At 37.6% G+C, this 18,316-nt stretch overlaps 1 protein-coding gene across 2 annotated transcripts in view; it reads right to left on the bottom strand.

The window, feature by feature from the left end:
• Positions 1-426: 426 nt before the first annotated feature.
• The window catches only part of ACOX2 (acyl-CoA oxidase 2), a 24,372-nt gene continuing 6,482 nt past the window's right edge, over positions 427-18,316 (bottom strand). For both annotated transcript variants that reach the window (XM_072420872.1, XM_072420870.1), the window contains 13 exons: positions 16,498-16,660; positions 13,818-13,969; positions 13,053-13,160; positions 12,299-12,418; positions 11,452-11,567; positions 10,375-10,547; positions 8,496-8,658; positions 7,063-7,253; positions 6,588-6,749; positions 6,005-6,110; positions 4,064-4,281; positions 3,195-3,327; positions 427-1,178 (listed from right to left, as the gene is read on the bottom strand). In XM_072420872.1, the coding sequence (XP_072276973.1) occupies positions 1,116-1,178; positions 3,195-3,327; positions 4,064-4,281; positions 6,005-6,110; positions 6,588-6,749; positions 7,063-7,253; positions 8,496-8,658; positions 10,375-10,547; positions 11,452-11,567; positions 12,299-12,418; positions 13,053-13,160; positions 13,818-13,969; positions 16,498-16,660 (1,868 nt within the window). In that variant the 3' untranslated portion in view covers positions 427-1,115. The remainder of the gene's footprint in view (positions 1,179-3,194; positions 3,328-4,063; positions 4,282-6,004; positions 6,111-6,587; positions 6,750-7,062; positions 7,254-8,495; positions 8,659-10,374; positions 10,548-11,451; positions 11,568-12,298; positions 12,419-13,052; positions 13,161-13,817; positions 13,970-16,497; positions 16,661-18,316) is intronic.

Below are 18,316 nucleotides of genomic sequence, written 5' to 3'. Positions count from 1 at the left end.
TAGGCAATAATGAATTTGGGGTACTAGGCAATAATGAATTTGGGGTACGGCTTGCTATCTTCCTCTGCTACTTTCTGCCATGTATCCTCGGGTCCTAGAGATGGTTTTTAAAATCATGGAAGCTCAGCACTACATATGAATGGTACCGAGGCTTATCTCCATGAGACTGTGATGTTTCAGGAAGCTACGTTTAGCACTCCGCTGGCTGCTCCCACGATCTGCTTACTTTCCAAAGAGAAGCACAAGACCTAACAATGGTACAAAAACTGGTTTTATTTATTGATGTCCATAGCATGTTGGGGGAAAGGTTAAACCATATAAAGCAAAACATAAGCAGATTAAACTTTAGCACCACACTATGCTCAGACTCACAGGCCTTTAAGCTGTGGCATAACAGGAAGTAATACACAGATAACACACACAAGGTTGTGTTTGCATATTCTATTTTATTGCTTTTATTATACCCCATTTTTATTCTTACATTCCAACCCTTATGATATGTACAATTTGTTCGTTCAAGAGTGTAATTACAAATCAAGTACATTACACAAGTAATGATGTGACAATCCAGGATACTTTCATCCCTCTGTGATGCTTTATGTGTTAATGTGATGCAGATATGTCATGCAAAAATGCAGCCCATTAACAATGCCCATTCATCCTAAGCTGTATCATCACACTGGTCATATGAACACTTAGCAGAGGATCAGGGAGAACATTTCCATTTTTATGATTTTTTTTAGTAATTAATACCACCTAATACATGTGACTGTTTTTATTTTTAGACTTTTTAGTGAAATGAGTGGAACTTCACTAATAAAGCTTTTATATTGTTCTCAGATGTGTCATTATATTATTCTAGGCACTCGTGGTTTCCAGCAAGGACTAACCAAGTAAAAATAAAGGCACAATATATAAGGGATTCTCTTATAAAGCAGTATTTTGAAATCAGCAAATATTTGCTGTAAGTGAATCTTCCAGTTCCAGTGTTTTAAATGGGAGTGATTGATTCACCAATAGAGAATGTTTGCTAAATATCAGATTCTTTACTTATTAAATATTCCCCCATGGAGTATTGTTGGATCTTTGGATTGGTGTCCTCCAGAAGAATGCATTTATAATTTGGACTGGTTGCTTTGTAAATATGGTTTCAGGTATTTCTCAAACACTGGGCTCACCTGTGAAAGATAAATGCAAAACATTAAATTGAAGAAAATAAGTTTGACCATCGGATACCATAACAATATAGTAATATAGCAGTCCCAAACCCGTGGTCTGAGAATGTTTTGGTGGTCTGCAGCTCTGGCCGGTGCGCACCCCCTTCCCCCCCCATCGGGTCAGGAGAAGGTCCCTGCTGGGGGGACGCACCGGCCAGAACCGTTCACCATGTCCCCCGTACGGATCGCAGGCTCATGGAAGTGGGCGGGTTCTGGCATCATGACATCACTCTGGGGAAAGTTTCTTCCCATTTGAGTGACACACGGTTTCCTGCACATGCGTCATCCGGATTCCATAAATTTAGTGGTCGGTGAGCTCCAAAAGGTTGGCGACCATTTCTGTGGAAAACATTCATTGCTAGATGACCACAGGGGTTTGTGGATATTGATCACATGGGTACAAGGACCTGTCTGTAACAAATATATATACACAAATTTGTAAGATTGTTTAGGTAGTCCTACACGGGGCCTGATTTATCAATGCTCTCCAAGGCTGGAGAGGATACACTTTCATCAGTGATCCAGCAAACCTGGAATGGATCTGGTCCAGGATTGAAACTATTTGTTAACAAATGACTAAGAGATCCAATCCAGGTTTTCTGGATCACTGAGGTTTACTGATGAAAGTGTATCCTCTCTATTTGTGGGTGCATTTAGTTTGCATTTGACATCCTTCTGTGATTCTTCTGACCTTCTGCTGAGCTGATTTGTATACGTTTGCATTGCTATTGATTTGTTTGGGAGAAAAGTTGCTTTGATGCACAAAATCAAAAACAGTTTCCCCTATAGTGATACAACATTCAGTTTGATTCAGATGTCACTGACAATCACAGAAGACCCAGCCTTACACCCTATCTCTGCAATGACAGCCTAAACCTTCCAGGTCCTGTATTTCTTCCTTTGCACTTGTTGCTGTGCGCCTGTAATTCCCATAGACCCAGTGCATGTTCCCAGTAGTCATTGGACTCGCATCATGTTTATTTATGTTCTTGTTATTTACTCTATCTCTTATTTGTTTTACCATTGTTTGTGCTATTTACAGGGCTTTAGTAAAGTTTGGGCTTAGCATTGGGTACAGGATTCTAGTTTCATAGAGTTTCATTACACCAAAAAACAAAGCATTACCCCGGGTGCATGACAGCTTAGTTATCTTTCTTGCTTTTCAGAGTTTGTACAAAAATGTAAAAAGGCAACAAAATGACACTAGTCAATATACAAATTGTATAATAATTAGCCTCATTGTTCTAAAAGCCACAGAAGATGGAAGGAGCAACCCCTTAAGCTACATACACACGTCCAATGATTCTCATCTGATAATCAGCTCAGGGCCGATATCGGGCGAGAACGTCCATCGTCCGAACCACCGTCCTGGCGGATCCACGGACGATGGATGAATAACGCTCCCAATGCAAGGGAAGGGGGAGAGTGCGCAGCAGGGTGCCGCTCCATCGTTACCCCCCGCCCCTCCTCATAGAGCAGAGCAGGGATGTATGTACAACACTCGTTCATGCATTGTGCAGTGCTAGTCGTTGGAAAGATCGTGAAAGATCCTTTCCAACAACAATTATTGTGTGTGTATGCATCTTTAAAACTCATCATTTTGGCAGGAGGGGGATTCTGGTGATGAGGGAAGAGTTGCAGCTATGGCTGTTTCATTTTAATTTAAAAAAAAAAAAAAAGTTTTTAAATTTCTTTTAAACTACTTTGCATACTCTTCTAATAGACAATTCAAAATTGGGAATTGTGATGCTTACATTTGAACAGATATGAATCATGCCTTACTTGCGGAGACATAGTGGGCAAATGTAATGTAAACATCAATAAAAGATAATTAATCTTTTATCGATGTTCTATTATCTTTTAGATAGTTAATCGATATTCAAGATTCTAAACTATCCTGATAATTGATACATTTACTAATGACCTCCTTTATATTTAATCCTTTGCACTACAATTACATCTGTTCTTTATTCTGACCTTTTTGTTGTCTGGATTTCTCTGGGCCCATTCAAGCAAATTATGATATACATTCCCATCATAGGTCCCAAGGGCAGATATCAATTGTTGATCTGTGAAATCAAAAGCATCGACCAACAGAACGGCGTCTTTCCTGGAAAACAAATATATTTATTGTAAAAGCAAACTTTTGTACACAATAAAAGGGGGAAGGTGGTTGCTTAGAAATCGCATTACAATACCATGGTCTCATGAACTGAAATTTCTAATGCTGGTTCAATCCACAACTACATGTGTGGATAGATCACTTAATGTTTTGTTCTTTAAAGTAATCTTATATACCTTTACATTGCGAATTTTGTCATTATGGCATCTATTTTATTTGTGCACCACCTGTGCTATAACATTACCATTTTATTCTGTACCTTGATTGTAGGAATTCTGCAAGCAAAGGAACACATATGTGCATAACGGCACACACACATCCCCTGAAGAAGCCAGATGGCTAAACGCGTTGGGATTGGGCCGTGTTCAGTCTAAATTATTTTTAAGAAAAGCTGTGTCTACTATAGAGGGAAAAATATCCCATGACTTTAAACTGTGGAAGCCTAAGACTGTGCATTTTTTTTTTATGTTGATTGTATGACCCTATTGTAAAGATATATATTCTTCCTGTAATATGAAAGAACAAATAAACATGTAATTGCCACAAAAAAACCCTGCTTTTCTTCCTTCTCATTTTTCATGTTCATACAATTTTTAAGGGGTGGCACTAACTGACAATAGAACAAGAGGAAAGGAATGAACCACTTTTTTTGCTTTATCCATGCCACCTAATGTCACAAACTGATGGCAGCCTGGGGCAGATAAAACCTTTTATTGCTACTCACCGGAGTTCTGCTAGAAGGACAAGGTAGGCAGTAGTGGCCAGGTCCAGCTGTTTTCCGGTCATGTATCCATGTTGTAGGAAGTCACCGGCACTTGTAAATATCCCATGCAGTGCGTACAGGTCACAGAGGCGCTGGAGAACTGTTTTAATTTCCGGTGGAGCTGACAGTGAGCTCAGAGTAGAGACAAAAGTCTTCACAATTATGTAGTGTATGTGAGCCTAAAAGACAATTCACCATGATATGTGAATCAAAATAACACACTGGCATCTAATACATTTTTTATTTTTACTGTTAATTAATATGAATAAACTTTGTACTTTACATAACCCAATAAGGTAAATATTAGTATTACCAAAGCACATTTTGCTATGCAAGAAAACAAAACTGCTACTTTATATAATCTTTATAAAAAATGAAGATCAGACAGTCTTTAGATACCAACAATATTGTTGGGGGTTCAAGTCATAAAAGATTTTGTTTTCAGGTTTTCAGTATGTACCACTTGCAATAAGAATTCAAAATCTAACAACTCTAACAATGGCCCTGATTTATTAAAGCTCTCCAAGGCTGGAGAGGATACACTTTCATCATTGAAGCTGGGTGATCCAGCAAACCTGGAATGGATTTCTTAAAAGTAATTTGCTTTTTGTTAACAAATGTTTTCTATTGCTATTTGTTAACAGATCTACTCCAGGTTTGCTGGATCACCCAGATTCACTGATGAAAGTGCATCCTCTCCAGTCTTGGAGAGCTTTCATAAATCAGGACCATAGTCTAAGGCTAATTTATCTGCCAGTATGTTTTTAGAAGGAAACCAACTTAAGCACAGAAAGAACATGCACACCCCATGCAGACAGCTTTGGCTAAGATTCAAACTAGGAACCATACCAGGGCAAGCCACTGAGTCACCCTGCTTAGAAGTTCTCTTATATCAGCTGTCGCCAGGTCCGTAAGAAAAGTTTGGTGGTCCGCGGTTTTGGCCAGTGTGCCCCCCAGTGGGGGTCAGGAGAAGGAGAATTGCTGACCATGTCTCCTGTATGGATTGTAGGTTCAGGGCGGTGGGCGGGTAGTGTCCCAGGACCACCCACTCAACAATCACAGGTTCTGGCATTATGACATCACACTGGGAGAAACTTCTTCCCCTTTGAGTGACACCCAGCTCCCCGTGCATGCACAGTCCGGAGTCTGTGCATTTAGTGGTCCATAGGTCTGAAAAAGTTGGCAACCACTGTCTTATATAGCAGCCTCTGGATATTTGTGACTGATTATGTGACTGTGGCTCAACAAAACTCAAAAAAAACATTCTGAAATTGATCAGAATTAATTAAATTAAGCATAAAACTCAAGTCAGAGCAACAGACGGATGTTTATCAGATGTGGGACTTTTAATGTTTTGTGTATTATTTATTCTCTGAGCTATAAAATAAGAATAACAAACATGACAATTCATGCAATGGGCTAAATTCACAAGATATTATTAATACACAGTATTTATATAGCGCCATCATATTCTGCAGCGCTGTACAAAGTCGATAGTCATGTCACTAGCTGTCCTTCAAAGGAGCTCTCAATCTAATGTCCCATATCATTAATGTAGTCTAAGGTCAATTTTGAAGGGAAGCCAATTAACCTAACTGCATGTTTTTGGGATGTGGGAGGAAACCACACTATCTGTCGGAAACCCACAGAAACTCGGGGAGAACCTGCAAACTCCATGCAGATAGTGTCTTGGTCGAGATTCGAACCTAGGACCTAGCGCTGCAAAGGCCAGTGTGCTACCTCCATGGTGCCGTGCCGAGATATATATTTTGCTATGTACTAGATCTAGAAAATTTGTCATTTTTTTTATAAGTATGCATAACTTGTGGGGATAGCTTTGTGAAATGAGCATAATTGTTAAGGTCTTTAATTAATTGATAACCTAAGATTTTAAATGCTTACTATTGATGCCTTTACAAGTTCTACGGATGTGCTGTTCCATGCCTCATATTGCTCTGCTCCAGACTGTACTAAACGGTGCAGCTTGCTTGCTGCAGCTGCAATGGAACTGGAGAAAAAATTATTACATTATTATAACATAGACTGGTATGCTTGGACAATATGTTAGTGTATACAGTAGCTGTGATGTGAAAACACAATGGATCTGATTTATTAAAGCTCTCCAAGGCTCGAGAGGATACACTTTTATCAGAGAAGCTGGGTGATCCAGCACACATGGAATGGATTTCTTCAAAGTCATTTGCTATATATTAGCAAATGTTTTGAAACCTGGACCAGATCCATTCCAGGTTTGCTGGATCACCCAGCTTCACTGATGAAAGTATATCCTTTCCATCCTTAGAGAGCTTTAATAAATCATGCCCATTTAAACGTATCAAACCTCAAGTTAGTTGATTGTGAATGCAACCACAACGTCTAGGCATTGCAATATATTACATGTTATTTGGCCTAGGTATGCTTTAAAAGAAGCCAGGCATTGTAACAAAGCTTTGTTTATGGTATAATATAGCTCCTAGTTACTGACCTGTATGCTCTGCTTTCATAGGCCTTTATATACACATCAGGGTTTAGGAAGTCCAGGTGTGTGTTTGCTTGGCATCCACCAGAGAGTCGGGTAGACAGGTAAGATGTTGTTCCTGGTAATGGCTTCCCTGATTGAGCGGCACCAAAACACTTAATCAAAAACCTAACAAGTACAAAAAATAGAAGTGAAATAGGCAATAAATAAATAAATACATACATACATAAATAAATAAATAATAAATAGGCAATTAAAACCTTTAAAAACATTTGTGCATCAATATGTAAAAGGAGATTCTAGGATCTGATATTTAAGCTACTCTGGTAATTTTGTCAATTATTACAGCTGACCTTCTGCCTTGACATATTGTAGAAAATTATTTGTAGCCTCAAAAAGTTGATGACACTTTTTTTATTCCTTACAAATATATTTTAGGTATACACAGTGTCTGCTTCAGGTGACCATTTATTAGTAATACCTTGCAGCTTGTAGGTGTAGGACGGTGTTCTCCCCTTCATAAGTACATGAAGCAACAACCTTGGTGTAAATTGAGGGAATTCCACTGTAAAGAGAGTAACCGTGACCCCCACAGGCTTTGCGGCAAACCTCCACACCATTGGAACAAATCTCTGTAGCAAATGCTTTTAGCCCTGAGACAACAGCGTGAAGCTGGGATAGAAGAAATCAAAGTTGGTTTATTTAGAATGTTGTCTAATTTCAGACCTTCCAGCTATCACTTATAATAATCATATTTTATCATATCATAATTTATAATAATAGTATTGATATGCAGCAGGGTAATCTAACTCAAAAGGTTTTCTGGTTCACTTCAAGCATAGATGTAAGTGGTGAAATGTATGTTATAAAACCTATGATGATAACTTAAAAATATTCCTATTAGTGGACCTTTAAAGACAGTTTAAATAGAACCGTAATATTATTTAAAAAAACACATTTTTAATATAACAGTATAAAAAGATATTAATCATCATTCATAAAAAGATCCAAATTTACCTAAAACACCATGGTGGATGTATAACCAGATCCAAAGTAAAAGTGCTCAATTTATTACAGAGGCCCAGATATCTATACTTATTGTGATACTGTACCAAAATTTGACAATCCGACACGTTTACAGCAGTAATCCGCTTCATCAGGGACTTTACATGTACAGATCACCAACAAACTTAGCACACACAAAGTATCAACACTCGAGTGTAACTTAGCCTGGCACAGGATATGGTACAAGAGGTAGGAGAAAACCTCCCTTGGTGGAGAAAGAGGACTCAATCCAGAAGAAAAGGAAAAAGCCAAAAGATGTTCCAAAATATATACCAACATATTTTATTGTAAGTGGTGAAATGTATGTTATAAAGCCTATATTTGCAATAGATACTTTCGTTAGTCATTCATATGTAAAAATATATATATATATATATATAGATAAAATAATATATAGAAAGCACTATGTATGTATAAATTCATGCCCTAATAAGGTTAATTAACAAAGATAATAGTCAAGCATCTCTCTACAATTTCTTAAATTTTATATACTTTCTTGTCACTCACTCCTTTGCTGGATCTGGACCACAGTAAAATTCCAGAGCTTATTTTATGGGGTCCCCTTACCTTCTCACATTTTAGCCACAAAGAGAAAACGTGTTTTGTAAGCAACCTTAGTAATATTAGTACTATTGTTATTATTTTTTTAAATGTCTCTATAACCAAAGTTTATGCCACTTTACTTTATGGCAAAAAAAGTAGGAAATTAGAGAAAATGTTTTGTTATAGAGAGACAACTGCAACCTTTACAATTTGCAGAAATCTTGTAAAACAATGAGTATCTGTCTCCTGTGTGAACAAGTGACATCTGCACAGCAATATTTAATAATTGAATCACCATACAGTTACCTCTGCAAGAGAGTTAAAATCCTCTTTTCTTATCTCTTTGAAAACCTTGTTGTAAAAATCATTCAGGTATTTGGCCATAAAATGAATGGAATAACAAGTTGCCAGGAGAGGCAACAGCTTTTGTTGTTGTGTTTGGTAATCAAGGATTTTAGCTTCTTGAGCCCTATAAAAAATAAAAATAAGTTGGTTAAACAATAAACCAAAAACTTTATTTTATTATTAGTTCTATGTTTTGACCCTTAAAATACTCAGTTGACCTTAAAGCTGAGACATTACCATAATTTTTACTTTATATAAAGGGGTAGACAACTCTTTAATATAAAGCTGCTCTCCTTCTGTCTTCACTGCCACGGCAGTACAAACTGAATGGGAGCAAAGAGCGCAGAGCCTCCTGGGATACCCACATCACATGATCCCAGGAGGCTTTGGGCTGCTCCTTCTGCACATGGCCGATCTCAGTGATGCGCAAAATAAGCCTTTTCCCCACAATTATAAAAAAATTCTGATCTCACACATGCATAGAGAGGTTGGCATGCTTTGTTCCTTCATTTACAGAAGGAGACGTTATCTGATCTTGTGCCGAGGCAATGCAAGATCAGGTGACATGGGCAGATGAAGAAGATGGCGGCGTCTGACACAACCTCCGCACCAGGACAAAGGAGGATTCCAATACAGTGCAGGACTGAATCGAGGTCAGGTGTGGAGGCATCAGGGTCTCTGCAGAAGTAATATAACTAAACGATGGTGCTAATCCAACATCTATATATATATATATATATATTTTTTTTTTTTTTTTTTTTCGCTCCCCTAAATAACGTATGTAAGTTGAAAAGAAAGACAAAGGATAGCTAGGGTTTTTGTGCGGCAAAAGGATAATCTATTGTAGAGAACAAAATTGTAGATAACAGCTTTAGCGAGAAGTATATCATAACATTTCATTCGGCCTCTCAGCTGCCTTTACGTGACGTCCCACACTTATCCAACCTGGGGAAGACTACTATTAGCTGAATGTTTTGGAACTTACTTAATTATGACAACCTTCCATTCCCTATCCAAGACAAATTTTGGTGACACCAATCTAATAAACAGTCTCAGCACATCCCCTGAAGAAGACTAATAACAAAACGTGTCGGGAATATGAGGCGTTATTCTGAATACTTGATTGGCGCTGTTTAGTATACCGGTAAATCTTCCCATGCTTGTCTATATGGGAGAGACCAAATTAAATGTTATACAATTTTATTCTCTACAATATATTATCTTTTTGCTGCACTAAAACCTTAGCTATCCTTTGTCTTTCTTTTCAATTTACAATCTGCAGAAGTAAGGTAAGTGTGATTTTCTTTTTTTCATTAAAGTTTGCTTTAAAGCAGCTGTCGCCAACTGGTGGTCCACGAGAAAATTTTGGTGGTCTGCAGCTCTGGCCAGTGCACCCCCGGGTGGGGTCACGAGAAGAAAACCAGTGAGGCGCACCTGCCAAAGCCGCGGTCTATGTCCCCCATACGGAACACAGGCTCAATGAAGTAGGCAGGTTGTATCCCTGGACTCCCCCATGACGTCACTCTAGGGGAAGTTTTTTACCTTTGAGTGACACACGGCTCCCCATGCATATGCGTTCCAGAGGCGGCAATTTTAGTGGTCCACAGGACCGAAAAGGTTGGCGACCACTGCTTTAAAGTGTATTTAAAGCCAAGAAAAAAAATATAATATAGTTTTCAGATACAGAACAACATTCCCCCCTCCCAGTACTGCACATGGTGATGATGCAAATTTTTCACCACATGGTTCAGCTTGGAAGCAACACACTTTGCTTAGTAGGGTTTTTCTAAGAATGTAATAGTTATTGTGATTTTCATAAGCAGGAGGGTGAGATACGTACCCGGGTTTTAATTCTGATTGACGTCTGACGGCAGAATACCTCACCGCGATAGTACAGGCTTTCATCAAGGCTTCCACAACTTCCCCACGGATCATGGAAACCCGTACTGCAATCATGGTGAAGTAATTTATCTTGTCTGACCCACGTTTCACATAGGAGCCATCAGGCAGAACCTGTCGTGGAGGAAGTCCAACATTTTTTAACAGTATTTAAAGCTAAACTAAAACTTTACCTTCACTTTTGCACTATTCTCTATTAGTTACCCCACTGCATTACTACATTTCTATGAAATAAAACAACCTCCAGGAGTAAAAACAGCTGGAAGGATAAATGCATGTTAATGTTTTCAAAATCCTAGTTGCAAGGATTTTTCTCTACATCCTTGCAAATATTTATGATTAGCACATTACAATTTTATCCCCCAAGCTCTATTCTTTCTCCTGGAGGTTGTTTTATTTAATAGAGAATCAATATTGCAGTGCGGTAAATCCTTATTTGCAGTACACTCAGCCATTTTGTATGATGGTCTCTTGGTACCTGTCCTCCGCCTCTATAAATGTGATCTTCAGAGTACTGAGCTGGCTTTGATGTGATGGGTGACCCATAGTGGACAGTTGATCATGATAGGTTACCTCTATTTCTATCTAGCAGATGGGTACCAGAGGATATATATGCTGGTATTTGAGGCTGTACCCTCTTGGGTACCACCTCCTAGATTGTAAGCTCTTCAGGGCAGGGTCCTCTCCTCCTTCTGTATCACGGTCTGTATCTGTCTGTCATTTGCAACCCCTAGGTAATGTACAGCGCTGCATAATATGTAGGCGCTCTATAAATCCTGTTTATTAATATTAATAATAATACCTGCACAATAAGAATGCCTTGCCATGTAGCAAACACATGAATACAATCATTTTTCCTGTATAGGTATAAGTATGTAAAAGTCAGATGTTCATAAACATTTAGCCATACAGTGCAACTGTTGAATTGAGTAAAATAAAAATAAAAAATGCCCAGTTGGTAACAGTTTTGTCCTACTAAACAAAAAGAGCAACAAATTAAATTACTGATCTTCAGTACCTCAGAGAATCTGCTTAACATGTTTTCTTTTGGAATACGAATGTTTCTCATCATTAGGTATCCATTGTCAATCTGTTCAAAGGACATCTTGGGCCCAATGTCACCAACGGTTATTCCTGAAATAAGGTGGCAGTGGCTGAGTAATTGGAATTTTTTATACACATTTAAACATAGCAATAAGGTCCCAATACATCTGGAGATATAACTATCTGTGATGCTTAAAAACAGATTTACAACAACCTTAGACAAGAATGACTGTTAGAGACTAAAAGTCTTGTTGGCATCTCCGTCAATAAAATAGAGGACATTGATAACTCACCACGGATGTTTTGAGGGGCCCTATTTCTAACTGAATGAACTGGGGTGATGAAAGGACAAGTTTGCTTTTTTTGGGGACAAGTATGACTTCCTTAAAGTGATTTTGTTAATTTCAGCAAAAAAAGCTGCTAGCATATTTCAAATTAACAAACAAATCTGCAGCTTTTATAACTTTTTATACACCTAATTTTGAGACACTCTCCATGGGCAAAGTTTCGACACATATATACATTTGCAACACATGCTTTCCTATTGACCCCAGTACTATGATGGACTTTCTCACTGGCGTGTAGAAAAGAAGCAACCTTTGTAATCAGCATCAAATACTAAAAGCTTAGCCTGATAAGTGTCAATGGGCGTAAATTAAAAATTTGTGCACCACAGGTACCTGCCAGCTACCTACTTTTCTGACAGTTATTAATATAGGCCAACAATGCATTTTAGGAACAAATAGGGGCTAAAGGAAAGTGGATATCGATGGCCTACATTTTAGAGCCTGCCCATGATATAAAGAAGCAGAAAATGTTACCTGGGAGCGGAGAGTGGTCCTTCAGACACCGGATTGGCACAATGAAAGGATGCATGCCATAATTCTTTCCCTTGCTATGTAATTGGGCCAGGACAAGCGCATGAGTGCTAGTTTTTCCTACTGTAAAGGTATAGAACATTACATGATAAACCAAATAATAATTTTAAACTAGAATAAGCATACAAAATAATAAAAAAAAAATTTAAAAAATAATACAAAAATATAGCATAACATATCCAGAACCACCCATAGATTGTTCATTTGTTATCCTTGATATAATCGATATCATTGCGGCTTGTAGTCAACAGTTATTTTTTTTTTTTTTAATTAAAACTGGGTGATATATGGGCCCTGGTACAGGCACACTGTATGTTTTAGCACACAGCTCTACTTTTAAAGTAAACCCTTCTATGTTGTAGATTATATAGCCTTGCCTATTGGCTTTCTTTGGAGATGGTGTGAAAGCACTGGAAGCATACTCTTCTGTGAGACATTCTCCTATAAAACATTGTGTTGCCTCCCGATTTGTGATCTACACCACTTGTGCTAGCCATCCCGCACCTTAGGATATACTAAATTCATCAGATCAGCCAGCAAAGAAAAATGCCACTGAGAGCAAAGTAAGCAGGAAACTACTTTGTATCTTAAGCGTTTTCGTTCACAAACCATTAGTTAGACACAAATATTCCTCCTGCTTTGGAAATGTTTGAAGCTCAAAAGTCACCAACAGAAACACAATAAAAAGTTTACTTACAGTCTCCTGGCCACCATTTTGTTGCTGTAATCTTTGGAGTGTCAATGATGAATTCCTGGGTTGCGGGGTCAAAGGTGGCAGTTGTTTCTAAGCCTCGAAGATAAGTGCCTGAAAAAAATTTATGAGCTATGTAAACTGACTTGGGTCTTTGGACTTTTACACGGCTGCTTACCTAGGTTTTCTCTGTTAATTCAACTTTACCCCAAAAAAATAAACAGTGAAAAGTGTAGATTAATCTCAGGCTCGGTTTACAACTATAAAGCTGTATTAGCATGGCCACCGGTATATACTGTGTGTGTGTGTGTGTGAGCACTGCCATGCAGTCAGGCCATGTCTTCAGCAAGAAAGGGTGTTACATATCATGCAATAATGCATTATTTTTTCATTTATAATCACCACAGGTCAAACAGCATGGTGCATTGGGGTGCTTTCATAATGATTGGCATTGCCTTGGGTAACAATCCTGCTTCTGTATGAATTCAGGGCAGTTGGTAAGTGTTGTCACCCTAGGATAGGATGTGTGTTACTGGCAGAATAGATAGGTAAACTTTGAAAAAAAAAGTTGAAAAAACTAGGAAGAATTTTAAAATAAAAATGTAATTATTTTTTTGCAGCCAGGTGGATCACACTGTGTATGATTAAAAGCTAACTATTAGCTATTCCTAATGTTATTTTTTTTATCCAGTAGATTATGCCAGAGAAAAAGAAAAGAATTATTATGATAAAACAAAAAGGTAAAAAAATGTTTAATCTGCAGTATCATACCATGTCCGAGTTCAGTCTGAGCATAGGTTCCCAAGATTTGATAGTTGTTGGCAAGTGGTAGCCACTTGGCGATTTGCTCATCTGTACCGAGTGCAGTAAGAGATCGAAGAAAGACGTTGTGGATGTTAAGAGCGTGCTCTCCGCTAAGTGCTCTGCAAGCATAATAACACAATGTGAGCAACAGAGTGCCTGAAGAATTGCATGATAACATATTAATGTGTTTGGAGTTGTAACAATCACTTATAGACATTAGACCAGGCTTTCTGAACCTTTTTACCCCAAGTGGAATCTTTCAAATATATATCACGCTTTGGGGAACCCCTGCTAAATGGAAATCATTGGGATTAATGGGGTAAAATGCCCCCTACATTTGGTGTCAGTATACCACCTTCACAGACACCTGAAATGATTGTTTTCATGCCACTTGTTCTGCTAAGTGCCGTTAGTCCTGTGACAATGCAGCCACCAATAAAAGGAAGATACAGCTCGTGGAACCTCTAGATCTCTCTGAAGGAATCCCGGGGTTCCACAGAACTCTGGTTGGGAATAACTGCATTAGACTTTAGATCACAGGTAGTCATCCTTTGGTGGAAACTTGTTGGGGAAAGAAAAGATTGGACGGACTGGAGACATTTATCTGGTCACTATTACTCTGCCCCGAAACCCCCCACCCACCTTCTTTTCTTCCTTTTGACTACATTTCTACAGCACACTCCCTTAACTTCACAGATTCAAGTTTATCTAGAATTATCTCCAAAATCAGAAAAACCGATCCTTTGCCGTGGTGACTTTTTTTTCCTGGTAACACACTTTCTGCTACATCTACTTCTTCATTGTATCCTCAGAGGGAGCAAAAGTTTTTAGAGTTGAATCTCAAGGATGTCTGCTTTTCGTTACATTCATTACATAGTAGATTGTTGGGCCTAGTGGTTTACAAAAGGAAGATACCATTGTCTATGCAGTCTTTTCAGTTCATAGTAAGTGGCAAGAACTCCTGATTTTCTCTTTCATACTAAATGTATTTTTGACATTCAGGTTTATGTTTTGTAAAGGGTGTATTGAAGCCAGTTAAAGGCCCTGTGATGGTTTCCTACATTGTTCTACCCTCACGTTTGTCATCCACGTGAAATTCTATTCCTGCCCCGGGTAGAAAACGATTAAACATAATAAGAACACAATGGCCTTTTCCCATTGATCAACCGCAAATTCTCATTATAATCGGATAAACGCTTCTAATACCTGTGGGGTGAACGCCTATCCCAGAACTGCATCATATGAAGAATTAGGAAAAATTCTCACATTCTAATATGGTAATTAATGGCCTTAAGGATTCAATAAAACCATAATGGTTTGGGTTGAAAGCACATGTGTACCTGTGTGATGTTCATTTAAGCCTTCGGCACTCTCCACCTAGGTCATTACATGATTTGTGCTCCTTATTACAATGCCAATGTAATCAGGGCGTTCATGTTTATGAAACCATGCACTGGCAATTTCACTTTTTCTTGGGTTCTCCAACGATTACCATATTTTTGTATACCCAAATTTCTGTTTTTTTAGACACAATTATTGAGTGGTATTCAATTAATCTGTTGAAATATTTATTTTATCTTGTAATTATTTATGAAAGTGCCAAAATTGGGTTAACATAAGTAGGCATTTGATATCATGAATAACAGTCACTGTACTGTACATTGTTCCCTCATCCAAGGTGACTTTGGGGTCGGAGGCAACATATATGAACTGTACTAAAAGTGCAATTATCAATTTAAGTGTTTGCATGTCCAATTTGTTGTAGATGGAAGAATTAGAACTACTGTTTTAAATGCTGTTTGCATCCCTACAAGGTAGATTCACCCTCCTTCTTTGTCTAGATCTTTGTTACCAAGACTGAACCCAAAATTTTAAAGTAGTCACCAGAACAATGTGAGAATTTTAGACAATAGTCTAAAGCAGAGTTTCTCAACATTTTTACCATGGCTAACCCTTTAAAATAACTTTCGGGTCTTCAGGGAACTATAATTACTCTATTAGCTCACAGTATCTTAGAGTAATGGTTAGTAGGAAGAATGTCTTATACATTTCTGGCCATTGGAAAGGCCACCATCCTTACAGATAAACAAAGATCATTGGAATCTGTTAAACTGACCAGAGAGTCACCAACTTCTCATTTCCCAAGGAACCTGTAGCAACCTCTGGAGGAACAATAGGGTTCCATGGAACTTTGGCTGAGAAACACTGCTCTAGAGAACACTTGTTTTGATGACATCTCATTGAGGAATTCCCTTAACTCTATAGATCTCCACGTGCTTGCTGTTACATCAATGGGACAGATAGCAAAAACTAAACTTTCAGGGGTTGTAATCCTTCCCTACTTTATCAACTAAAAAAGTTTTAGCTTTACACTTTGAAGTATGTTTGAGTATACAGCACTTCCAAAAATTATATATAAAATCCAAACACTGCATTCTTCATCCACAAAATCACTCCACCAACCCATGACACAAGCAAGACCTAAAATACTAGTTAGCTCCTGTTTGTTTATGTATTTCCAAAAAAGAGCATAGGGACTCAATATATACAATATATAATAAAAATGTGCATAAAATAATAAAATAGTTCAGTTTGCAGTTGGAAGACCACACCTAAATATAAATCTGTCACTAGATAGAAAAACAACCTGTAGGCATATTCCATCTCTTTTCCGTTGTCTTCCCATCCCAGTTCCTTCATTTTCCGCTTTAAATGAAAGATGTTCCGGACAGCTCCTTCATATCTCTCAGCTCGAGTCTTGAAGTACAGATTCTCAAGGCTAAACACGGGGTCCTTCTGAATGGTGCTCACTGGCAGAGAGACAGAGGACAAATGATTAGGTGTCTTTATTAATACAATTCCACAAAACCTTAGTATCACATCAGTTAAGGCTTGTTGTCTGTCCGTCCGGGGAGATCCACAATATCTATTTATCTCAGTAATTTTTGTCAACGGGAATAAAAGTGAGGGAGAATTAAGATTTGATGTTGTTACCAGCACTGAAAAATAGGAACAGTTGTGGTTAAAAGACGATATTCCTAAATGTTCTTTCACTCTCTACTGTAGTCTCATACACATGTCAAATTTATATAGCTGGAACTATATTCATGATCAGTTTCAGCGACCCTTGAAAAATAACGAGCGATGTACGTACCCCGTACATATCCTTCCCCATAGGTAAATGTAGCCGTCATTTACTGATCCACTGTGGTGAATTGCTAAATGACATCGGGGGACCTCTATACACATGCTAGAATGTTCATGATCAACTCAGGCATAAATATTTAGTGTAGATAGGTATAAAGCTTAAAATCTCCATAATGTAGAAGTTAAAAAAAGGAACACACACACACATATATAAAAAATATAAATATATATACATAACACATATTATATATATATATATATATATATATATATATATATACATACATACACACACACATACATACATATATTTATATTTATTAACACGTATACAATACATTTTATATTAACACAAATACATACACACACATATATATTTGTGGGTCTCATTTAGGGGTGCAACAGAATTTTATGTTATGGAAACAAGTTATGTGGTTATCATATTGTGGCTCTATAAATTTTTATTCACTTATGCATGCATGCATTGAAGTGAACCATAACACTACCATAGGTTGTAGCGTGTCATGTCATGTTTATTTTCCTGGACAATTTGGTGCATTTCTAGTACAATGATCAGAATGAGCATTTTCTCACCTTGGTGCATTGTAATATTGTATATTATTTTTGTTGCATAAAGCAACCACAATGTATCAAGATGCCAAAATCTGAATAGGCCCTAACTCAGAAACCACATTCTGTACGACAGAAACCACAGAGCCCGGGACCGCAACTGTGGTTGCCTGTGATAGAGCCCAGGTACTTAGATGAAGTTTGTTAGAGACTAGAGTTAGAGACTGTCTTGTACCCCCAAGGTCTACAACTGGTTAATTTAACATCATGGAAAATGCTAAAATACAAATATAAAAATATATATATTCTCCTGTATGTGTCAATTACAAGGATATCAAACGTGTATGTGGTATTCGCATTTTCTCTTTATAACTTGCCACAATTTTTTAATAATATCATAGAATACAAAGAATATTATTTAATATTATACAATAATAATTTATAAAACATTTGCCAAGACTACATATTTTTAGCTCCTTTTGCATACATAAAAAGATGTTATATTGTGAAAACACCATATATTCTGCTGAATGCACTCCATTTACAATGGCTGGTAATCTGCTCACCAAAAAAAATACTTTGCCTGATTATATAGCCATAAAAATCAACAGATATTAATTGTCATAAATTTGATTAGAGAACCTGAATCTGCCATTTATGCTTTCTGTGTTTGCCTGCACAGTTAAACTCAGTTATGTTAGTAATCATGTTCTGTGGCATTGCTCATTCTAACATTACACTTGCTAACA

Source organism: Pyxicephalus adspersus, chromosome 8 (assembly GCF_032062135.1).
Source record: "Pyxicephalus adspersus chromosome 8, UCB_Pads_2.0, whole genome shotgun sequence".
Lineage (NCBI taxonomy): Eukaryota > Metazoa > Chordata > Amphibia > Anura > Pyxicephalidae > Pyxicephalus > Pyxicephalus adspersus.
Note: the sequence above shows the minus strand (reverse complement) of the source record. Positions and strands in the feature narration are given on the sequence as shown.